The 26,390-nt window shown below is 40.3% G+C and overlaps 1 protein-coding gene across 1 annotated transcript; it reads right to left on the reverse strand.

Annotated features, from left to right (window-relative positions):
* Nucleotides 1-1,533: 1,533 nt before the first annotated feature.
* Nucleotides 1,534-22,893, reverse strand: tnfrsf11b (tumor necrosis factor receptor superfamily member 11b). The gene is made up of 5 exons (XM_002937979.5): nucleotides 22,588-22,893; nucleotides 7,714-8,050; nucleotides 5,347-5,529; nucleotides 3,413-3,622; nucleotides 1,534-2,395 (listed from the first exon to the last, which is right to left on the reverse strand). Exons 1-5 carry the CDS (start codon nucleotides 22,618-22,620, stop codon nucleotides 2,022-2,024), a joined length of 1,137 nt encoding a protein of 378 aa, XP_002938025.2. The 5' UTR covers nucleotides 22,621-22,893; the 3' UTR covers nucleotides 1,534-2,021.
* Nucleotides 22,894-26,390: the final 3,497 nt, after the last annotated feature.

Consider the following 26,390-nt stretch of genomic DNA (forward strand, 5'->3'; position numbering starts at 1 on the left):
AAGAAAAGCTGAGTATATATACTGTATATATAATACACAAGAGCCATGAATATCCTGTAAATTATATCCTTATAAACCGAGACTAGTGATGTCATCAATTATAACCACTGCTTAGTGATGTCATATCTGTCACATAATTCATTGAAACTTGTGTATTATAATAAATAATGTACCCACTGTTGTAAAATATGAGGATGTTAGAAGTCACTTTGGAGTTCCATGACCTGTATAAAAGCACTCGGCCTTCAGCCAGGTTCTCTTATATGGTCATGGAACTCCTTGGTGACTTATAATATCCCTATATTTTACAACATAATTCACTACATAATTTGCTGAAGTTTATTGTATGCACCCTTTTTGCATTTATGTATTTTCTGTTTCCTAATGGGGGAATGGAAGTTGGGTAGCACCAGGCACCGTTATGCCAAGTTTCTTTGGGCTTATAGCTTGCTGGGACCTTCAAAGTACATATTGGAAAGGAGGAGGTCTGAAGGGAAGCCTGGCTTTGGTGTTCAAGCTACAGGAAGGGGGCGCTAGAGGCTAAAAGAGATCTCCTGCTGCCACTCCCAAAGAGAATGACTATGAAGATTTTTATTCATCCAGGTCATGGTATATCTAGTATAAACAAATCTAAAGCAACTGGACTTGTTAGGTAATCATTGAAGATGTTTCACTACTCATCCGAGCAGCTTCTTCAGTTCAACTGACTGGTATGGGAAGTCCTCAGCATATGTACTCTTCCACTAATCCAAAAGTAACTCCACAGCATTCACACCTCTGTGAGTTTCGGATGTCACCTTTCTGAAGAGTTACAAAGTGCCATTGTGATTGGATTAGTGGAAGAGTACATATGCTGAGGACTTCCCATACCAGTCAGTTGAACTGAAGAAGCTGCTCGGATGAGTAGTGAAACGTCTTCAATGATTACTTAACAAGTCCAGTTCCCAAAAGAGAACCTGCCTAAAACAGCAGGTAGAAAGCTGCACTGGCTGAGCTTGGTCAGGAGGTGAGGCCTGGAGAGAGAAAGACAGAGAGGCCCCATCATGATACCTACGGTACCTATCTGCTTCCAGGAGGTGACTGGTGCCACTATGGAGCTGCAGATCCGCTAATTAACTCAAGTGGCAAAGACCTTGTGAGCAACCAAGTAAGTAAACCACAAAGGGGTAGATACTGGCAGAATTAAACATTTGTAGCCACTGTGTGAGGGCAAGTCTTGTGTGTGTGACTTTTCCAAGGAGAGGTACATTGGGGAATTTACTGTTCTGTAAAATCCCAGTTTCCCAGTCTCTTCCACATATTAAGGACAGAATTCCCAAGTTTTTCTGATTACTAGAAGGTAATTGCCTGGCCCTGAGCCTCGTTCTTTCATATAGTCATGGAACTCCTTGGTGACTTAAACGATAAAAAAAATTTTGAATTTGTATGCAGAATTTGATGATGCCTCTCCAAAGATGGTTGTCTCCACAGCCCTGAAGACCTTTGTTTTCCATGGTTACAAAAATACTGACAATAATAGACAATACAAGATCTCATGACTTGTCAAGAATTTACTTTTTGTAAATAAAACCCTGTACAGTTCAATGGAAAAACATATTTGACACCGTTCTATGCTAGAATACAAGTACAGTTAAGGAAGATGTGAGACTTGACACAGCGGAATATACATCCAACCAAATATAGATTTCAATGCAAATAAGTTAAAATAAATCTCTATAATAAAAAAGGGATAATAAATACAGAGAAATTAAATGTAAATCAAAAAGTCTCAATCTATGTAGCCTCAGGAAGAGGTCTCTTGTAGTAAATATACACGCACAAACACGCACACACACAAACTTCCAGGTACTGAGGTCACCTATGGTAAAAATACTTTACTCACACACTCACGCATTTGATATTTATCTACATATATATATATATTTGTACATACACACTCATATATATAATATATATTTATAAATTAAGAGCTTATTCAGTAGATACCAGAATGGGCTTCCAGTTTCCAGATAAAAGATCACTTATTTATAGTCCACCTTAGCAGGTTGCGTTTGGCTGCCAAACACTTCTAACAGCAATTTCTGGTACAGTCTGTACATGGCATCGCTACTAAGAAATTGTTCCAGCTTCTTGATGGTCCTGCGTAACATTTTGGGAAGCCGATTGGTTTTGATCACCTTTAGGAGGCTGATGGTATTGCCGCCATTTTTGTTCCTCCACAAATTGAGAAGTTTTAAGACTTGGTCAGGTTGGCTGCAAAGCTTCACTGTGGTCTCTAACTCGTCTTTGCTGATCTTCTTTACCGGCAAGCTGCGCATTAAGATCCTCAGTTGTTCGACGGTCACGTTCAAGCGGCCAAAAAGTTTGGATACTCTTTTCTCACAAACTTGGAGATCTGCGACAGAGAAGGGAAAGATTATTGTTTCCTACATTCTTCAGTGCTGCTACTTATGAAATGAATTCAGAATTCCATATGCCAGTTGTTACTAGGGATGTAGCAAACCTAAAAAAAAAAACTTACGCCAAAAAGCGCGAATATTCTCAAACTTTGCGAACCCCATAGACTTCAATGGGAAGGCGAACTTTAAAACCTAGAAAAGCCATTTCTGGCCAGAAAACTGATTTTAAATTTGTTTAAAGGGTGCCACGACCTGGACAGGGGCATGCAGGAGGGGGATCAAGGGCAAAAATTGCCCTAAAAAATACTTTGTTGAAAAAGCGTTGCGTAAAAACGGGCAGACCTAGCGGAAATACGCGGCGTTTTTTGCTATTTCGCGTTATTGGCACCATGGAAACAGGATTTGCTTACACCAGTACTAGGCTGAAAAACGCCATGTGTGGTTGTGCGGCGTTTTTTTAGGCTGAGAAAAAACGCAGAAAAAAAACGCGGCGAACCCAAATTGCGAACATACGCGGAAAGTTCACGAACTTGCGCGTTTGCGAGAATTAGTTCGCCGGCGAACAGTTCGCTACATCTCTAGTTGTTACTGCATATGGCAAAAAGATTCATGCACTCCATAGTTACATAGTTACATAGGGTTGAAAAAAGACCAGAGTCCATCAAGTTCAACCCTTCCAAGTAAACCCAGCACACACAACCTATACTTACCAATCTATACACTCACATACATAAACTATATATACCAACATTAATACTAACTGTAGATATTAGTATCACAGTAGCCTTGGATACTATGCTTGTTCAAGAACTCATCCAACTGTAGGTAGCCATGGTAGGTAGACATGGGGTATATAATGGTGACATACACAGTGCTGCGCAACTCAATAGCCAGTCGGTAATAGTGTCCAGAGTGCTAAGTAAGCATAGCTGTATCACTAAGCATATACATGGGTATCATAAAAAGGACTCAAACCCCCAAAAATCTTTTCTCCAGTAATGATGATGCCTTACCTTGAAACAGGAGTTTGCCAGATTCACTTTCTCTGTTGTGATCCTTCCATAATTTAAACATGTGGAACGCCTGTTCCTGAGGGTCCCGCTGCTCTTGAACACCTTCTATCTGTTGCGATGAAACCATGGCACTTGGTATTCTCTGTGCAACGGCCGTTAACCAGTTGCTAGGAACAAATTGGAATAAACCTTCTTCACAAAGTGTGACGTCTAATGGGAAATCAGATGAAAAATTATATCAGAGAGGTTTATCTTCTACTTTTATTAAATGTAATGCAATCGTACCTGAGGTTGCCAAACACATGGAAGAACATGGAAAGTTGTTAAGCCCTAATTATCAGGTTGGTCTATTTCTCCCACTAGTACAGGTATGGGATCCCTTATCCGGAAACCCGTTATCCAGAAAGCTCCGAATTATGGAAAGCCCCATTTTAATCAAATAATTCAGAATTTTAAAACTGATTTCCTTTTTCTCTGTTGTAATAAAACAGTACTTGTACTTGATCCCAACTAAGATATAATTACCCCTTATTGGGGCAGAACAGCCCTATTGGGTTTATTTAATGGTTAAATGATTCCCTTTTCTCTGTAATAATAAAACAGTACCTGTACTTGATCCCAACTAAGATATAATTACCCCTTATTGGGGCAGAACAGCCCTATTGGGTTTATTTAATGGTTAAATGATTCCCTTTTCTCTGTAATAATAAAACAGTACCTGTACTTGATCCCAACTAAGATATAATTACCCCTTATTGGGGGCAGAACAGCCCTATTGGGTTTATTTAATGGTTAAATGATTCCCTTTTCTCTGTAATAATAAAACAGTACCTGTACTTGATCCCAACCAAGATATAATTACCCCTTATTGGGGGCAGAACAGCCCTATTGGGTTTATTTAATGGTTAAATGATTCCCTTTTCTCTGTAATAATAAAACAGTACCTGTACTTGATCCCAACTAAGATGTAAAAAATCCTTATTGGATGCAAAACAATCCTATTGGGTTTATTTAATGTTTAAATGAATTTTTAGCAGACTTAAGGTATAGAGATCCAAATTACGGAAAGACCCCTTATCCAGAATACCCTTGGTCCCGAGCATTCTGGATAACAGGTCCTATACCTGTACAGCATATATATGTGGCAGGTCATGGCGGGTCAGGGCACTGGCACAAGAACTCATGCATCATTATACTGTGTAACTAGATATTTTTTTACATGAACCCCCATATGAATTAAACTATGTGGTAATTTTGCCAAGGTGCAGTAACCCATAGCAACTTGCTTTTAAACAGGTAACCAGTAAATGCTGCTTGCTGATTGGTTGCTGTAGGTCAGGGATCCCCAACCTTTTTTTACCAGTGAGCCACATTTAAATGTAAAAGAGTTGAGGAGCAAAACAAGCATTAAACTGTTCCTGGGGTGCCAAATAAGGACTGTGATTGGCTATTTGCTAGCCCCTATATGGACTGGTAACCTACAAGAAGCTCTGATTGGAAGTACAACTGGTTTTTATGCAACTAAAACTTGCCTCCAAGCCAGGAATTTGAAAATTAGCACCTAAGAGCAATATCCAAGGAGTTGGTGAGAAACATGTTGCTCATGAGCCACTGGTTGGGGATCTCTGCTATAGGTGATTAGACCTGTAGCAAACATTGCACCTTATATTATATAACCTCAAAAAGATGCTCAACCCACAGCTTAGCTTAACTGGAGGGTTACAGAATAGATATGCACAACTTATTTTTGTCCCTTCAGATTTGAGGCCTCAAGTTTCCTGCAATGCTAGTGCCACCCAAGCTGGCCATGTCCCTATTCTCAGGTAAGCACCAGACTTACCCAAGGATACTCATCATTGTAAAAGGATATTGAGCAGGATAGCCAAGCAGTGTGATAAGCACAACACAATAATTTATGGGCTCATTTATGTTACCTATTTCACAGAATGATCCTTCAGGCTGACACTGTGTATCACGTTTGGAATCACCCGGCTGGGCCACCTTGAGGCCCAGCTTTTTGCAGTCTGTATGTTTCTGGCATCTTGCAGTTGCTGAAGTTGCATTTGAGAATGTTCCTTCAGGACATTGTCTACAAACAGTGTCACTATCGGGTGTTCCTGCACAAAAATAACAATAAATACAGTACATAAGGACATGCACTTCAGTATTATCTGGGTTACAGTTTTCATATGCAGAAAATCATTATTATGGTTTTTGGAAATGCTATTTTTGGAATATGTTTCGGAATTTCTATTTTCAGATGTAACTGAGTAAATTAGATTTTGTAGGTCCCTGCTGCAGTTTGTTTACATGAATACAAAGTTTATGTGTATATGAAGTTGGTAGTTTACATTAATGAAGATTTTTATTTGTCAAGTTCAAAATATACTTTACGTAATAGAAGTCTAAAGCAAGTGGACTTGCTTAGCAAATTGCTTACCAGTACAGTTCAGTCAACTGGACTAAACCATGAAGAAGCTGTTTGGATAAGTGCTTGGACTGAAGCCCAGTTGTTTTTTTACCTTTTGCTACTAGTAGATATTGGTAATTAAAGACTAATTTCATAGTTTTTATGTCACTATCAACTATATCTGTCACTTTAGGTGTCTAATTAGTTCCTGTTCTTCAAACCTGACAAAGCTGTTTAGCACTCTTTATGGGTCATCAAGGAACCCAACTTCTTGGTTTTTCAATAAGTTGGAATTGAGTGAAGATCTTTGGTGGTGAGCTCCATGAGGGGCCTCATTCCCAAGATATGCTTTACTTAGAGTGCATAGTAAACTTTGGGGGGACTAAGAGCTTCAGGAAATGTGCAGCTCAACAGAGTAGTCTAAGACCTGGGAGCGATCTTGGTGACTTCAAAAAATGTACTGACCTTCAATGATTTAAGGCTTGTGTTACCAGTATCAGATGTCAGTATGTATCCACACATTGTGTTTGAAGAACTTACTCAGATTCTTGTGAGTTAGGATCACATTCAGTATTTGAAACTAAATGTCTATATTACTGAATTCTACTTTATGTTAAATAATAAACAATAATAGCTGCCTGTTTCATAGTAATATCGATATAAACCAGAAACCATCACGTATGTCGTAACATTTGATATGCACTTTGGTCATGCAACATTAAAAACAAAGTGAAATAATCCCTAAATAAAAGTGCTACCTTGTGAAACCAAGCCTTTGGCTGGATGTAGTCCATTGGTCTAAACCAGGGATCCCCAACCTTTTATACCCGCGAGCCACTTTCAAATGGAAAAAGTGTTGCGGAGCAACACAACCATGGAAAAAGTTCCTGGGGGTGCATATAAGAGCTATAACTGGCTATTTGGTAGCCCCTATGTGGACTGGCAACCTATAGAAGCCTCTGTTTGGCAACATGTTGCTCACAAACCACTGGTTGGGGTTCACTGGTCTAAACCACGAAGGCCATAGAAACCATTGTGATGGTTTTGGCTGTAATTATATCCTTAGCAAAAACTTAAGCTCAGTTTTCAAAGTAACTACATACTGTAACTCCTCACTAAAATGTACTCTGCTCCATCTCTGCATATTCACAGATTTATCAGTTATTAGGACTAGAAGCTGCCTGATCAGCAAAACTAAGGGCACACTGAAAATAGATTATATTGTTTCTCTATCTATAGAACTATAAGTTAGATAGAATATAAATAGTTGGATAATGGATAGAAAATAGATGATAGAACGTAGAACATAGATAGATGATAGATAAGAGACAAATAGATAGATAGAATATAGATGGTTAGATAGATGATAGGTGATAGAAGGTAAAAGATGATACATAGAAGATAGATAGATAATAGATAGAAAGATAGATACATAGATAATAGATAGATTGATAGATAGATACATAGATGATAGATAGATGGACAGATATAGATAGATAGATAGATGATAGATAGATATAGATAGATGATAGATAGATATAGATAATCGATAAGATGATAGATAGATATAGATAGATAGATAATAGATAAGATGATAGATAAGAGACAGACTGAATTGCCAGGACTCTGTGTTACTTCCAATCACATAGTTTATGATTTATTGACCATTTGGTTGTGATACTCAACTGTGTATTCCTGGGAAGGTGTTTTTTGGGGGTTATCTTTTTAAATAACTTGTTGTTAGATTGAGGGGGACCCTTGTATGAATGTTTCTCAGTCTCCAGATTCTACAGTATATTACAGGTTGTGGCAGTTTACATGGATGTTGACAGTTGCAATGTGTCTAGGTGGTGATTACCATTGTTAAAATGCAAGAGCCATAATTACAAACCTTCTTGTATGACTCCAAAACCAGGGCGGCACTTTTTGTGATATACACAGAATTCTAGGTCCAAGTACATCCCGGCAGCACACTCACAGAGCCTGTTGTGGGTGCTATTGCATTCCTGCTTTACATACTGAAGCTCTTTGCAGACCACATTGCAGAAGTTGCATTCCGTGTTGGAGTCCCACATGTCGGAGTAATGATGGGCAGGGCATGGAGCACACTCTGTTTTCCTCTCAGTGGTACAGTCCTGCTTAACATACATTCCCGGGGGGCACTGGTCACATTGCAAATAAACAGGCATGCTTGGCTCATTTCCTTTTGTTATAGATAGGCGCAACAGCTGCAAGAAAAGAGACCAAATTACACCAAACTGATTAAAAATAACCCATTACATATTAGATTAAATATATGGACTATAATTGTTATATGACTATAATATACGTATAGCGCTCAAAATGGCTGCCCCAAGGCCAGGCTTGTAACTTTAAATATAATTTATTATTTAACACCATCATAACCTATGTGCTATCTATAACACCAGTTGAGCCGGACATGTTTCTTGCTGTACCTAGCACTTACTCAGGAATAATGTTGGCCATTGGCACTGAGCTTCATTTAAGATTGTCCTGAAGGTTCGTGGCAGGGCACCTTCTAACTCTATTCCCAAGCTCTCCTGGACCAATAGCCCAAGTGACATAAATGATCCTCCAATAAGAAGCCTTCATTCTGTTCTTTGTTTGTACAGCTAGAACTGGAAACATTAAACAGTGTCATGTTCTCCCTTCAGATATCTCCGCAAAATGTGATATCATCAGGGCAAAACCACACATTACAACCCAACCGTACAGTAGCCCAGAAAGCATGGCTCTTATTGGAGAGTTCTCTTGCATGTGTAATTAGGTTAGCAGTACCTTTTTTGAGAGCTAGGGGGTGCACTGCAAGAGTTTACATTTATATATGTACAAAACAGAAAGCTGCACTGGAATTTTAGGATATGATTAACAATTACAGATTATGGGTAGCTAAAACATGGCATAGTATTGCAGTGGCAGTGCCTCACTGTACTTCTCCAGCCCACATAGCACAGAGCTTACATAAAGGTAATGCAATCTGAAAAATGCCTTCCCACTTAAGTACTTATATTTTAATTGCCTTTTTCGACTTTATAAAATGGCTCCCCTAGAATAAAAAGCAGAGTGTTCCACAAATAAGCAAAAATGTTCATAAGTTTTTAAAAAGGAAAGATCTCTGCTGTTGGACAAAAGTTACTTCCCTGCATTGAAGTTCCTTATGAGCACATAGAAAAACATTGTTCAGCATATTGGAGTATTCATGTATCTGTAAAGTTCCCCTTTCGGCCAAGAATATTAATATATGGTAAAGGAAAACACATCATAAAGCAAAATAGCAGTGATGTAACTATGTATACAGCAGACCCCACAGGGGGGGCCCGGGCAACAGGGGTCTGCTGTACAATAGCCCCGGCCATACTCCTACCTTTAAATATAGCAGTGCAGTCAGGGCCAGGAGGGGGGGGCAGGAGAGGGCTGGCATTGGAGGAGGGACTAGAAAGGACTGGTTGTGCCCCTCAGAAGATTTTTCTGCAGGGTTGCCCAAAGCTACCAAGTAACGCCACTGCGAAACATCTAAAGCTAGCATAAATACATACCCCTTGTTATAATTTTATCCTGTAACTACAGGTTTGGCACCTGTTATCCAGAATGCTTGGGACTTGAGGTTTAAACGATCACCTCCAAAAGCAAAAATCTGATTGACTGCTATGGGCAACATCACCGGAGATGTTTGTCTCCAATGTATAAATAAATACACCCCAAAATGTCCCAGCTGTCTATTCACTTTTATAGGGTCTGGAAGATGGGTGGGTTTGCTGAGGTTCTCTATGTAATGGCTAGGGTATGATGGCTAGGGTTACATACATATGTAATTTCTAGTTGAAAACTACAGTAAGCACCTGCTAAGTGCATGTTGTCAGTTGTTGTGGTTGTGGTTACTAAAGTCACTATCCTTTCACCCTGGGACGGAGAGCCTTTCAAGAAAGAACAGCCATAGGCTACATATCTTGTGTGTAATCCAACATCACTGGTGATGGTGCCCCTAGCAGCCAATCAGCAATTACAGTAAATGTGACCAGTCACCAAAAGCAAAGCTCTGATTGGTTGCTTTGGGGAAACATCACCGGTGATGTTGGCTTACACATTATAATAAATATGCCCCTTACTTACTGTACACCCAGGGCAAGCCTAGGGATGCAGCAAAGACACTACCAGGCATTAAATAAGAAAGTCAGTGTTGGACTGGCCCACCAGGATACCAGGAAAACTCCCGGTGGGCCCAGGTGTCAGTGGGCCCTCCTGCTCACCCAACCATCTGCTTTGCATGCCTATACCATGGCCGTTACTCAATTCTATATGAAAAGAAACAGAAGAAATTGAGTAAATGATAATAGTATGTAAAAAGAAGTAATTAAGAGACTGTAGTAAGTGAACAGAGAAGGGGAGAATGGGCCCAAGGTCTAAGGTTTTCTGGTGGGCCCCTGGCACCCCAGTCTGACACTGAAGAAAGTTATTATAGTCTGTCTACTAACTGCAAAAATAATGTATTAATGTATTATTTATGCACCATGGTATATGATAAAAATATTTGCTGTTTGGGAATTATTATTAATGTTGATGGCTTTTATACCAACTCTGTGCAACAAAGCTCATTTGGCTGCTGAGTCTAACCCAATGAATCCAATACAAAACAATAGTAAATGGCTCACTGATAGCATTGTTAAATTTGTTCAAGAAGCAGACCTTATATTTATCTATTTATAAAGAGTAAAAAAAATAAAAAATTGATCGAAACGTATAGATTTTTCCAGTTCCCAGCTAAACCCACAGGTTTGTACAATTACAGAACAAATGGATAATTCCCATGTTACAGACACAGCTTTGCACATTTGTTTGATCACTTTCACCTTATTTAGAGAGAAACTTGATCTTGAGTTTAGAAATTCCATTAATCCCTATAAGCTGCATAAGAATTATTTTTGGAAAGAAAGGAATCATCATTAGTTTTCTTCCAGATGATTGTGGGAGTTGCAGAAATTATATTGAAATTATCCCCATATGTAATAGAAGGCACTAAGTTTGCCCAGGAGCAGTAGCCCCTAGCAACCAATAAGATGTTTGCTTTTAATCATGTGAATGCGGCCTGCTGATTGGTTGCTGCTATGGGTTACTGCTCCTGGGCAAACTTAGTGCCCCCAAAGAGATTTCAGTTACATTTTACTACGTCAACAAAAGTTCCATTACTGTATCGGCAAAGACTCCAACATCGCTTAACCTACCATAACCTTACAACTCAACAATAGGGTTGTTGGTCTTGACCCAATATTGGTTGAACCTTTGCTTCCAGTATCCCTAAGGAAGAGAATGACAAAGTTCCAGGCAGTTGCAGCATATTATAGAACCAAACCAGTCAAAAGGAACAATATCATGGGACTGTATTGGCATGATGTACCTGTAGAGCAGTGATCCCCAACCAGTGGCTCAGGGGTAACATGTTGCTCCCCAACCCCTTGGATGTTGCTCTCAGTGCCCCCAAACCAGGGAGTTATTTTTGAATTCCTGACTTGGGGGCAAGTTTTGGTTGAATAAAAACAAGATTTCCTACCAAATAAAGCCCCTGTAAGCTGATAGGGTGCATAGAGGCCCCTAATAGCCAATCTTAGCCCTTATTTGGCTCCTCCATGAACTTTTATGGTGCTTGTGTTGCTCTCCAAGTCTTTTTACATTTGACTGTGGCTCACGAGTAAGCTCACTCCCTGCTGTAGAGTATTGGAGACACCATGATCACTTCTAAAGCAGGAACAGGCACCCCTAATTTATTGATAGAGCTATTCATATTGATATTGATCTCAGCTGGAGAATCACTAACTGTTTGAGGCCCATTTATCAACATTCTGATTTTAGCAGTTTTAGTGGTTATTGAAACTCCAAAACAACCCACTTATGTCAAGTAATTTCTTAAAACAGCCCAATATAAAAAGCACCAACAAAAAAAGTAGCGCAAAGAATCTGAACTAGGGTACAAATATGAAAACTCAAAATCCTTGTTTTTGTACGAATGAAAGCATTGGAAAAATCTGAAAACTTCTAAAACCAAGAAGCAAAGAAAGATTTTCAAACTGAAAAAGGGCAGTTCCCACTGAGCTCCCCAGCTGTTAGATGGTGTATTAGTGTTTTAATTCGCTAATACGACTAGTGAAAATGAACAAAATATGAATGCGAGTAATTGGGCCCTTATGTGTCTGTCCTGGGGGGTTGTGTCCTGTGTATTCATTATATATCGGGCCTGTCCCCCAACCTTAGGGAGACCCATGGGCAAATACAAAAGAAATAACCAACCTATTCCTGAAGCGTTACTGTCAATACTTGTTATTTAATCCTTTTCACATGTTATGTGACTCAGGCTACATGTTTACAGTGATTTTGGAAGTAGGTGCAGTTTAACCAAAGGCTTTACATGGGGGTAATTTAGAAATGATGAAAAGTTAGGGGAAAATCTGACACAGAGAGAAAAACAAATTCCAAAGTCAGGGTGAGGCTCCTGCAACTCTGCGTGGAATATAATTACTATTCTATTGGGCACTTCTGCAATAGTAGAATAACCACATTGACAATATATTGTGAAACTAAGTCAAGATTCTGCTTTTTTTCGTAAATCAAAGTTAAACGGACCAATTACAGTACCTGTAGCAGTAAAACAATATACAGGGGATTACAAACTATGTTAGAATTACCCATACAAATGAGTGGAACCTATATAGCCTTAACATTTGCTTCACAGAGTTTCTTCTGCTTAGCAAGCAACAGGTCAAGTCTGCTAAAGCCTGTCTGGTTACTAGGGTCAGCGACCCCCTCAGAAACCAAGCTCCTAACTGCCATAGCACAACACAAATCTACTCCAGTTTGTCTGAAGGCCCTTCCTTATCTTAGGGTACATACTGTAAGTCTCTGCCTGTAGCCGGGTATAGTTGTAAGACAGCCATGCATGTGTTGATGTCCATGTTATCTGAATCACTACCCTGGCCTTTTTAACCTGTCCTCTACTGATTAGTGGGTCAACCTGTACCCAACCCTAACCCCCTCTCTCCCTCCCAGCCCCCTGCTCTGCAGCTATTTGCTTACCTACACCCGCCCCATATCTGACATCAGGGAGGGGGCAGGATGAGGCAGATGAGCATTTATAAATAGCCAGAGCTGGAGGTGGAAACTGGGCTCAGTTAGGTTGTGAGCAGGGAGGTAGGCAGGAAGAGCTTGGCCTGAACCTGCTCGCAACCCGAGGAAGTTGTGTGAGTGTTGGCCCAAACCTGCCCAACCCACGGGTAAAGCCATGGGTCCCGCACATCACTACTGCCCTCCATGTACCAGAAGTTGATGGTAAGCAATGGCAATGGTAAGGTAGCCAAACTGCCACACCAAGGAGGGTAATGTAGTAACTTTGCACCAGGTCTTGAAACCTATAGAAACCTGAGGGCCAGTAAGGGCTATCTGTAATTGTTTTCTACAAGATACCAGAGAGGGGACAAACATTGTGAGGTTAATTACTAAATGGCAATAAATGGTCAGCATTACATTTACCCCATAATGCTGCTGCTTGCTAGGGACAGCATTCTGTTTCTATCTCTAAAATGAAGATGGGATGATATTGCTTGGAAGCTACTAGTACTCAGCAAATAAAATAGTAAATACACAAAAGGCTGGACTTAATAGGGGTCCATCCCCTATACTTTCTATTATTGGCTTCCCACCTTCTGCCAATCAGTGATCCCTACGCACACCACACAATACTGACTGGTTTCTTGTCCATGAAATTGAGATTATTTTAGGTGCATTCAGCAGGTATATCCACATGGAGAGTCCCTTCTATTTGTTATGCTCTGACATTGCTGAGTGACAAATATAACATTATATTTCAGTGTATAGAAATAATAATACATAATAATAATAACATGATCATGGAAGTCACTCTAAGGCAGGCCACACAAGGACAAAGCCAGATGCTAAATGATTTTATACAGGTCATGACACTCACAAGGTGACTATTACTGCTCTGTGCATTGTATAATGTGAGTGCAATACAGTTAAAGGAAAGGCAGTGGGTATATCTGAGTGGGATATCAGACAAGCAGCCTACGCTATGGATAAATAGAAATTCAAAAATAAGAAAGTCATTGTTCTACATATGGAGCCTTAACATCTTCACAGCATCCACAACTTACTAACATAATAAATATAGATACCTAACAATGCTATATACCGAAACTGCATTATCCCAGTTGTATCCTATATCCAAATAGCTTGGGTCCTCTAACAGTATTATCCAGTGCCCAACATATCAGCTCTTCTATTGGTATCACCCAGTGCCCAATTTATCAGCTCTTCTATTGGTATCACCCAGTGCCCAATATATCAGCTCTTCTATTGGTATCACCCAGTGCCCAATATATCGGCTCTTCTATTGGTATCATCCAGTGCCCAATATATCAGCTCTTCTATTGGTATCACCCAGTGCCCAATTTATCAGCTCTTCTATTGGTATCATCCAGTGCCCAATATATCAGCTCTTCTATTGGTATCACCCAGTGCCCAATTTATCAGCTCTTCTATTGGTATCATCCAGTGCCCAATATATCAGCTCTTCTATTGGTATCACCCAGTGTCAAGTATGTCAGTTCATCTATTGCTATCATTGAGTACAGTAATGAGCACTTGCTACATTTCTGCCTTCAGAATTTGGTTATAAGAACTGTTAATAATCCTACCTCCCTGTATATATTATTCTCACAAGGTACTTGTAGCCTGGGGCAGCAAGACTAAAGGGGACAGCAGGCAGCTATTACTGTAAATTGTGGATTGAACCATGTATATTAAACTATTTGCCTTTTCATTCTTTCTTTCTCTAGCCTAGAACATTCTCTCAGGTTGCCATGGACACTGACCCTAGCAATTATAAAGCGGTTGAATTATAAGAAATTAAATAGGAAAACAAATAGGAAATGATACTACCCAGGTTTCTCAGCTTGCAGATTATAAAGCGGTTACCCAAACACGGGTGGAAGGTTGAGGGGATCATAGCACATTTGGGAGAAACTGGGCTTAGTAAGAATGGACTGGGGTTTCTATTCCGAAAATGTGGTAGATTAAAAATGATATAAAATTATATTTAAATGATATATTATAGATAACCAAGTTCAGCACATCTTAGAGTGTCATTTTATGGCTAATTTTGCCTTTACTGCTAATATAAAAGTATTCTCAGCCTACAATGAAACAGGAGATACTTAATTCTCTGACGGGCGGCCAAGTCTTGGCTCCCTTGTGTGACAGGGATTTTAATGACTTTGGCCAACCCTGGATGCAATTTGTCACAAAGCAGCTGCTGCAGAATCTCTTGTCTAACAATGAGGTTAATCACTGTGTCCCTGCAGGAATCATGGGCCCCAAAATAGCCGACATCCCCCAGCAGCATGGCAGTGAGTGACAGCCGGGCTTCCCAGGCGCTGCTTCTATCCCCGTGGCCAGGTAGACAGGTGGTCTCACTAGTGGATTTTTTTCTTTAAATGTCAACATCAGATCAGTACAGACAGATGCTCAATCCAAGGAATAACATTCCAGAAAGTGAAATGCTGGATCTACAGTGCCATCATGCGGTCGCTTTGGGAAATCTTTATCATAGATCTTTTGTCTTTTATAAAGGAACCAGGCGCTTTTAGCAATGGAACAGGGTTCTGAGGAATAAAAGCAGGTCAGGCGTCCTGAGTGACACAGTAATCACCAAGAAAATGCACCCCAGGGGGGCAATAAAGCCGGCAGCTAGTGTAGCCGCACAGGGGCCCTCACCAATCCATACAAAGGGATGATTAATTTGCTGGCGCTCTAATAATAAATGATGATATTTTACAATAAATCTGTTCATGGAAGGGAAGGCAGCACAGGGGCTCAATGCCGACTGTGTCTGCCCTGAAAACCCATTTATCCTTTGTGGCACAGATATCCCAAACCATGAAACACTTTATCACTAATACTGCCAATGAGATATAGTCTGAAATGTATCCGTTCTCATATGTTTCTGTTGCACATAGTGTTCCTACACTGGGGGATTTCTGCTGGTAAAGAAATTCTCAGTGGTGTCTGACATGGACATGGATGAGTGCCAACTGCCATAAGCAGTGATGGGCAGGGTCGGGCCAATCCACTGGGATACTGGAAAAAATCATGGTGGGCCCTGACCCTGTTGGGCTCTGCCATCTGCCCGCAAACCAGTCACCACAACTCCTTGCTCTGCTGCTGTACTCAGGGCCGGAACTAGGGGTAGGCAGAAGAGGCAGCTGCCTAGGGCGCAACGATTGGGGGGGTGCCAGGCAGGAGCCTTTCCTGCCTACCCCTTGTCCTCCTTCTTTATCATTGCCCCCACCACTTGTCATTAGCGGCGGGGCAATGACCCATCACATCGCGCACCCCCCCCTCCACCTGTGCATGCGCGCCAAAGCACGGGGGGGGGGGGCCTGGGCACCCGGTTGGCTTGGCCCACCCCTGGCTGTACTTTGCACTGTGGAATGCATGGCCATCTTTAATTTTTAACATTAAAGTAGTGGGAGCGGTGGTGGCTGGGTGGCGGGCCCTTGAGTCGTGTACCCGGTAGCCCCTGGGTACCCCTGTCCAACTCTGGTTATGGGCATTTCCATTCATATGAAGAATAGGAAGCATAGCGGTTTCTGGGCAATTCTCCATCCAAGAAATAGGTGCCATAAGCATTCTAAATATGTGACACAAGCATTATAGCAGATGATAAACATAAGTAGATCAGTTTAGAAATAAATATAGCCAAAATGTAATGATTTTTACATCCAAAGCACATTTAGGAAACTCAAAGCTCCAACTGGGAAGTGGGCGGCTCATGGATATCACTTGAACACCCCAACTTGCTCATCGATTAGTATATAGTGGAGTGCAGGGGGGCCCATGGCAAGGGCAAGTGTTAGGTACAGGGCTTCCTTGCACTTTACAGACCTGCAATCCTCTGTGGATTCTTATTGTCATGAAAAGTCCTATAATGTTCACACACTTGTGAACACAACAGTGCAGTTGATTATATAAATACTGTATGTTCTAAGGCTCTATTGGACATCACAGACCAAGTGGAACATTGTTTGTAAAACAGCAGATTAAAGATGGCTGAACACAGCAGGGCATACTGGATGCTCCATATTATATAAACAGTATAGAAAAATTCAAAAACAATCATTTCTATTTTTAGTGCTACTGGTTCTGGTTACAGTTGGCCTATTCTGTTCCTACATTAATGGGCTTTCCCTGTTGCAGTCACATAGACAAGTGAAACCCTGACTAAGCTCTACTGATCTAGCTATGACTCTTTGGTGACTCTGCTTTATAAATCATGGCATTCATCAGACATCACACGCCCTGACATGAGAAGAAGTAGGGTAAATACAGTCACAGGAGATCACATAACAATTATGATGTGAGACTCAGAAAGTCAAAGCAGTAATGAGTAAAGATAGAAGTTCATTTATTAGGACATGAAGGAATAGCCTAACACGTTTCATGCCTGTTGGGGCACTAACTCATACTTTCTTCAAAGTGTAAAGAAACAACATTTACCCAAATTGCCCTAGGTTTCTCAACACAGTGGGTCCATTGCAAATCTCTGAAAAATGTCACTATGATGATACATAAAGTATCAATGGTTTAGGGGCCCAACTCTGTATCTGCTTGTTAAGTGGTTTATGCAGAGTTATTGTTGAACCTTTCCACATACCTCCAAAAGTCCATGAAGGATGACACAGAGTACCATTACAGCAGAGACTGGCTGGTCAGTGGGTGGCCTAGTGCCATCTAATATCAAGTTTACAAGACCGTCTCATGTCATTAGATTCAATCAGTACTGCAGATTACAGCTATTCACAAAGGTAATTGGGTAGTAAAAGATTAGGGGTCCCCACAGAGCAGCAGCTATATGCAGGAAGAGTGGGAGAGAGCAGGTACATCAGAGCAAGGTGACAGTAGAGTAATATGGAGTTGGTAGAACTTGATGGTTACAGTTAAACTTGTCATCCACGTTAAGCTGTTTAAGGGCTCATAGTTATTATTTGCAGCAACAAAAGAGCCTTAAGCTAGACCAGGGGTCGGGAACCTTTTTGGCTGAGAGAGCCATAAACACCACATATTTTAAAATGTAATTCCATGAGAGCCATACAATATGTTTGGCCGTGGATGCTGCGGGGCAAGGTAGGGTGGGTGCCAAGGATGCCGGATGCTGATGCAATAAGGAGGAGGGCGTGGCCTGCGCTCGGTGGGTAGAAGACGTGTTCTAAGGCTTAGAACACGTCTTCTATCCGCCAAGTGCTGGGGCAAGGTAGGGTGGGTCTCAAGGATGCCGGATCCGATGCGGAGGAGGGCGAGGCCTGCGCTCGGTGGATAGAAGACGTGTTCTAAGGCTTAGAACACGTCTTCTATCCGCTGAGCGCAGGCCACACCCCCGTTATTTCTTTTATTAAAGATTTGGCAGCGAGCCAGATGCAGCCATCAAAAGAGCCACATCTGGCTCCCGAGCCATAGGTTCCCTACCCTGATCTAGACCATCCCACTATATTCATAATAGGGCCACACAAAGCATGTTTTGCCACACTAAAGATGGCCCTGTGTCTACAAGCTACAAAACTATTCAGCCCTACAGTATGTGTCTAACTGCTCAGCCAATGAAGCTATAATTAGCTGAATGGGATGACAGAATATCCTTATTTTACACCTTTCAAAAAGGTAGACAGCAGACTAGAGAATTCTACAAGCTGACTGGTTGCTAAGGGGTCACTAGAACACCATTTATTACATTGGCTAGTTAAGGTTCTATTAGGGCTTTATGTTTGTAACAAAGTTTTCCTTGACCCATTAACCAATAAGAAGATGATTGCTTTAATTATTTTAACTGCACTATACCAGAAAAATCTAACTTCTGATTGGTTGCTGAATATAATTACACCATGGAATGGTGGCCTTATATACTGTATATAGGGTTTTATAATGTGCAGTTACATCCCTTAGAAGCAAGGTACAGCAATAATAGAGCCATAGATAGCCCGTGTGGCTGCACAGGGGCCCTCCGGGGCAAAGGGTCCATAGCAGCCCATACCAATGATTCCATTTAATAAAATGATGTTTTACAATAAATTATTTAAGGTGTCCATCACCCATGGCCTGTAGTGGGGAGCCCTGCTTTAAAAGCTGAGTATAGTATTTATGGGCAGTAATACTGTAGGGCATTGGACCGCAGTAACCGCATAATATCATAAGATCTTGGCACATAACATCAATCAACATCTATAAAAATATTTTTGGGCTCAGTTAAAGCAAACTTCAAAGGGATAAAATATGTAAAGAATTTCTGGCAAACGAGCATTGGTGCCAGCCAAGCACAGACCGTGCATGAAATCTGCTGCGTTTGCTTGTTCTCAGGAAGTAAACCTGTGATATGACTAGGTGAGCTCCCAGAATGCTCAGCCAGACTCTCTAACCATAGCTAGTCCGCAAACCCCATCCTATTCAGTTGCCCCCACTGACTGTTTATAAACTACAATGCAAAGCATAGGGAGGAGCTGGAGTAGATGAACAGCTGGTCATTTTCTGTTTATCTCTAAAGGAGCGTGATGCCTGTAATTAATACCAAACACATAACTACTCTCTAGATTTAAACCAGAATTTCGCTGTTCTTCAGAATAACATAGTGATCTCCATTCAGTGTTCCTAATGGTGTGGCCAAATGCCACCACCCACAAACAGACCTTCATCTGCACAACAGATGCCAATGGACACAGCCTCCAAAATAGTAGTAGCATTTGTGCTGAAAACAACATAAAATCTTCAATAATACAGATACAAAGTGTTGACAAAGACGTTGAGCTTGAACAGGGTAAGATGTCTCTATCCTTTCATTCAAACAGCAGCAGCTCAGTCCTAATATACGGCTGAGATTCACGCTATCTTTGTGCAAGAACATTCTGTCACAGTGGTCACAAATCCTTATCATACTCATTAAGTGCAGCAACTCTACCCTTTTTTTTTTAAAGGCACAGTGCCTAATTGTAAAATACAGTAACACATTCTGTCAGTGGAGGTCATAGACCCTGTCTAAAGCTGGCCATACACGCACCGATAATATCGTACGAAACCTCGTATCGTATGATATTCGGTGCGTGTATGGCAAGTTGCCGAGTTGACCAATATCGCAGGCCATAGACGGCACCTGAGCAAAATCTGCCTTCAGGTCTAAATTGGCAGAAGGAGGTAGAAATCCTATTGTTTCTACCTCCTTATCTGCCGTTTCAGCCCTGAACGTTAGTGGCGGATTGGAACGATCTTTTGTGTGACCGATGGTCGCACGAAAGATCGCAAATCGCCACGTGTGTGGCCACCTTAAAACTCATTGTGGGCAAGAGTCACCAAATGACTTACAAGCTTGGAGATGCCCACTTGCTGCCCCATCTGCAGACACATCTACAGTACATACAGTACATAAACTGCAACTCTTCCATTCTACAAGCACAGTTAAGTCTCCAGGAGTAACCCATGGAGCAAGGGTACAAAAGTGCAGAAAACACTGAAGCCTTCAGAGCTTGTATTTACTAAGAAATCGAGAAACAACATCTTTAAGAAAAAAAAAAAGTGAAAACCAAACCACAGCAGTTTTGAAATACTTTTGAACAGTGCACAGTCTCTTGTATGTAAAATAAGCGTACAAGGCACATATGAAAGGATAGTATCCCATTTAGCGAAGGGATTTTTGCTACACCTTCATTACCCATAAACCTTCAGCCAGTCACGCTGGATGTTGCCATTGAGTCATGCTGGTTATATCTCTGTGCTGCTATATTATCTGTTCACATGCTTACGTTGTGCAAGTATTGGAAATAAGGGGAAATTCCATTCTTAGTTCACAATTGTATTAGTAAGTAATTAGTGATTTTAGGGCAATTAACAGTTTTGGGAAATACCAGACTCACACACTGAATTCATGTTGAATTCTCATTTGGTGGAGTCTTTAAAGTGCCACTGCACCTTCCCTCAAAACTCCTAGAGTAAAAGTGCTATCTTACACTTATTTTGATGTGCAATGGTGTATTCTGCACCTCTGAGATCTTCTCCATGCAAGGAAGTCCACCATCTTGTTTTCCACCAAGTACCTCCTCCATATCCCTTTATCCTGTGTTAAGGATGGGAATTGATTTCATTGCCAAGCTTCTTTTTATTGTAGCTCCTATTCATTTATTGTACTTCCTCTCCCCAGGACAGGAAGTGACATAGGGGAAGTCAGCACATGCTGGAGGACAGCAGTTGGCCAAAGATGTCCCTAATTCAATCTTTGTAATGGCATAAAAGTATCCGCTTCAATGAGGTAAGCTAAAGGCATCATTTCACCTGTCTTTCTAATTTTCATTGGCTTATGGCGGCAATAACTTTAGAAGTATACACCTCCCTCATAGTGTTCCCCCCTCCCATTTTAGTCACTTGAATGAGCCTCATTTTTTGGCAAATGGGAAGAGATCGGCGAGCAGTTCTTGCTCTGCATTTAGTAGCACTGTAATTATATCAGCCTGGGAAATCTTGATCTGATCTTAACGTACAGTGTAACGTGTAGCTTAGGGATGAAATTAAACAGTTTTTTTTTTTACATTTTTCTCTCTCATATCACAGAAATTCATATTTCTATAAGAAGAGAGGCAGCAGGAGGAACTTTACTTTACACTTTCTACCTTGTCCCCCTTTAAGAAATGAGCCCTGACTTTTCAAAATAATAATACACTATGCTATAAAATATGCTATTTACTTGCAAATGTGATTACATCTATATGTCATCCTATATCTATCTATCATCTATCTATCTATCCATCCATCCATCCATCCATCCATCCATCCATCCATCTATCTATCTATCTATCTATCTATCTATCTATCTATCTATCTATCTATCTATCTATCATCTATCTTTCTAGTATGTCACTATCTATACATCTGTCTATTTCAATATCAATGCTTCATTATCTGCCACAATTTCTTTTCTTTCTTTCTTTCTTTCTTTCTTTCTTTCTTTCTTTCTTTCTTTCTTTCTTTCTTTCTTTCTTTCTTTCTTTCTTTCTTTCTTTCTTTCTTTCTTTCTTTCTTTCTTTCTTTCTTTCTTTCTTTCTTTCTTTCTTTCTTTCTTTCTTTCTTTTTCTTTCTTTCGTCTTTACATTCTATCAGCCTGTCCATCATCTCTTTCTTTCAGTCTTCCACTTTTTATTAATGCTTAAATGTTTGACTATTAATATTCCACTCTAACTTTTCTCATCTCTGTCTCTCATCTATCTATCATGCACCACTGCAAACTAGAAATTACAGAAAAATCATCTGACAGAAGCACATCTAGATGGTGAATATACACACACACACACACACACATACACATACACATAAAGATGGTTCATACACACACAGTATATCAGTTAATAACCCACCTATTTATCCATCTGCAAAGCCTACAAAGTCAGAAGCAAATGTGCAGTGTCTCACCGTAGCTAAAGCTCCAGGGCACACACAGAGTTAAATCCTACAATTTTTTTCTTACATCCTTCTAACAAACAAGGCAAAGTCCATTTAAACGCATGCAAGGTACATAGATGTCTGGGACGTGGTGTCTGGAAGAAAAGCCCCTTGTATGAATGGAGCCTACACAGCAGCCCAAGGTGACCACCATGTGAAAGCCTAGCAAGCCCACCCAGCCACATGGTTTGTGCAAGGAGCGCAGCCTACTCACCACCAGGAGTGTGCAGCTAATGATCCTGTACATTGTGGTCTGAAACCTCAGAAGCTAAGAGCACAGAAGCCTTCTCAGACTGCCTGCCGGCGGGACCTCCCCTGGTTGGAGCAGACAAGCACTTATATACACTGCAGACCCCACAACAGGAAGCTGTGAGCTCACAGTGGAGTTTTTTTTTTTTTTTTTCTAAGGCAGATTAAATATTCTAATCCTTCGCTGAGAGGCAGAGAGCAAGGTCCAAAAATGCACAGAATGGTTTTTACAGGACAATGCCTGGAATTCCCCCCCACTCATTACATGAGAGCCTACCCTTGGTCCTTCATTGTCTGAATTCCTTTCCACTCACTTGTTTTACATGGAGTCTGACAACATAGTGTGACCTCAGGCAGAGTCATAACTGGAATACTGGGAACAAACGGCACTGGGGCAATAAAGTGCAAAGCTGAGTTGCTGTTATACACCCAGCTGACTACCTGGCTCCCCAATAGGTAAGGGCAGAAGGCAACCCATCCAAGGGACACTAGAAGTTAGTTTCCTATTGTGCCTGACAATAAATTTTAATAAAATTGTGTAGTTTTAATCATTATAATCACTTTTGTGCTTCGATATGGAAACATACAGCACAGCAGTCCTGTCACACTTAATGGCTAAGGTTCTAGAGATCTTCAAGATCCCCTCTATAACCCATCACTGCCCTTCCATAGAATGACTGAGATTAAATGGGTCAGTCACCTTTAAGGTATAATACAGAATGGCCAGTAATAAGTAACTTTTCAATTGTTCATTTAATATTTATTTCTTATAGTTTTTTGTAAATAATTTCCTTCTTCTAACTCTTGCAGCTTTCAAAAGGGGTCACCGACCCCGGCAGCCAAAAAAATTACCCCAACAGTTTATTGTTACTTTTTAACTTTTTAAATTGTTTTTCTGTTCAGGTTCTTTTCTATTCATATACCAGTCTCTCATTCAAACTAGTCGCTAGTTGCTAAGGTCATTTGAACCCTAGCAACCAGATAGACGATGAAACGCTAAAGTGGAAAGCTGCTGAACAAAAATTGAAATAATTAAAAAATGAAGACCAATTGCAAATTGTCTCAGAATATTCCTCTCTACAATATACAAAAAGTTAACTCAAAGGTGTTAACCCCTTTGACAAAAAATAGAAAAGCAAAGTAGGCCTTGTAAATAATATAATTTTTTAAAAACAATGGGTTGTTTAACAGAAAACCGCCAAGGGCTAGTCAGAACAGAAGTGCTTAAACATAGAATAGAAAGATTCTGAAAGACAAAATTTTGGGATTATACTGTAGTTTCACTTTAAGACCAAAAAAGATAAAATATTGCATGTTTTACAGACATATCGAACCTATAAGCATCCACTTGTTTTTTTACTTTTTAACTACAACTCTAAGAACTAAGAAGTAATCCTTAGCCCAAGGCTCGGGAACCAGACTTCAGGTCCCTATGGTCTTTAATCTGGTAAATTTAATCCAGCCAATGTCCTTCTTTAACAGGCAAAAGTACTGTAGTTAACAAGAGATATGTAATTAAGTATATACAGGTATGAAACCTGTTATCCAGAATTCTCGGGCCCTGGGGTTTACCCAATAGGGCTGTTCTGCCCCCAATAAGGGGTAATTATATCTTAGTTGGGATCAAGTACAGGTACTGTTTTATTATTACAGAGAAAAGGGAATCACTTAACCATTAAATAAACCCAATAGGGCTGTTCTGCCCCCAATAAGGGGTAATTATATCTTAGTTGGGATCAAGTACAGGTACTGTTTTATTATTACAGAGAAAAGGGAATCATTTAACCATTAAATAAACCCAATAGGGCTGTTCTGCCCCCAATAAGGGGTAATTATATCTTAGTTGGGATGAAGTATAAGGTACTGTTTTATTATTACAGAGAAAAAGGAAATCATTTTCAAAAATTAGAGTTATTTGTTTATAATGGAGTCTATGGGAGATGGCCTTTTTGTAATTTGGAACTTTATGGATAAAGGGTTTCCGGATAAGGGATCCCATACCTGTACATTTTGAGTCTTGAGGAGGAAGCCCACACTAAATTCTGGTTCAGAAATCCTGCTGTCCTTATGACCAGACCTGGCATTATGGAACTTGTGTTCTGCAAAAGATAAAAGGGTAGGAAACTCATGTTCTGTGGCAGTGGTTCTAAACCTGAGGGAACAGCCATGGCTGAGAAGAACCCAGCCCAAAGGCCAGTCATAGTGAGAATTAAGGTCAATGTTTTCTGCCCTAGGAGAATACATTTTTACTCTCATTGGTATCCCTGGAAGCCCAGTTATGATGAGAAAGTCGGTGCCTCTCTGTAAACATGTTGAATTATTAGCCAAAGGAATGTGAGCATTGGGCAACATATTATCAATGTGGAACATCCCCATCAAACTCTTAATATTAATCTAGGCAAGGATTTGTTTATTTTTCCAAGAAGGTTTTGCAATTGGTCTGGGGCCAATAAGACAATTTAGTATCAGTTTATAATTCAAAGCTAAACATTCATGTCCCAGAAACGTATTATGGCAGGATGAGAAGAAAGTAACTCAAGATGAAATAAAGATAGTGAATAATAAGTTGTGCTGCACGAGACACTGCCTGTGTATGGGACGTAATGGGGCCACTAAGTAAATATTACAAGTTATTTGTAAAAGCAATATTTATTTTTCTGTCTTTTCTCTTTTTTATAATATAAAGATGGGTGAAAACATAGGGGATTGCACTGGGTAAATATTTGAATGGATTGGAAGTATCCAGCTTAACCCTGTTTATAGAAAGAGAGAATGGATTTATCTAGGGAAAGAGGTGTTGGAATAAAAGCAGTGGGCTGCTGGGGCCACTGAGAATGTAGAGAGATCGATGTGCAGCTCATTTGTGTGAAGTGTTTGCTTTAACACAAGTTTGTTACTACTAATCTCAAACATCTTTATGGGGTGGGTCTTTCCTAGAAATGGGAAGGGTATAACTGAAAGGGGAGCTGGGTATAACTGGGATAGACCAAAGTGGTCTCAAATATTCCCATTATCTAATCAGAAGTGGCAATGTGTGTCATTTGATCATCTTTCTGCTGAGCATGACCGTGGCTTAGGGCATTGGGCAAGGGAAGTAACTTCTAGTTACCACTCCATGCAAGAATGACCGCAACGTGACGATGGCTAATGGGGCCATACTATTGAATGATAAACGATGCCTACTCAGAATGGAACCAAACAACATTCATATTATAAAGTGTAGGTTTCTCTAAACTATTCTCTAAACTAAAGTTCAGATGGGAATTATCCTTTACAATGTACAGACAATCTGGTCAGTGATCTGCCTGTGTGTACTCAACCTTAGACTCTATAGGTATCTCAATGCAGGTTGGTTCCATATACAAAACATGAAAATGCTTCCCTATAGTGCGACACCTTTAACAAAATTCATTTGCAGTGTAATTAAGGTGGGGGGCTCATAAGAAAATAATATAACTCGACATGAAAATTGTAAAATACCTCTTATATAGAAGCACAATGGATCAATCAATTGTGCCTGATTAATCAAATTAATCAGGCACAATTTTATTTATTACAAAAAGTCTTCCAACCGACAAAAACACATAAAATAGGTTAGTTCCATGGCAAAGTTATATAAGAATAATTTACCCTCTATAAGGATATTAGAAGTCACTTCGAAGGTCTCTGACCATATAACGGTACAATACCAAAGGCTGGGTGCTTTTATAGTTACATAGTTACATAGGGTTGAAAAAAGACCAGAATCCATCAAGTTCAACCCATCCA

This window comes from Xenopus tropicalis, chromosome 6, assembly GCF_000004195.4.
Source record: "Xenopus tropicalis strain Nigerian chromosome 6, UCB_Xtro_10.0, whole genome shotgun sequence".
Taxonomy (NCBI): domain Eukaryota; kingdom Metazoa; phylum Chordata; class Amphibia; order Anura; family Pipidae; genus Xenopus; species Xenopus tropicalis.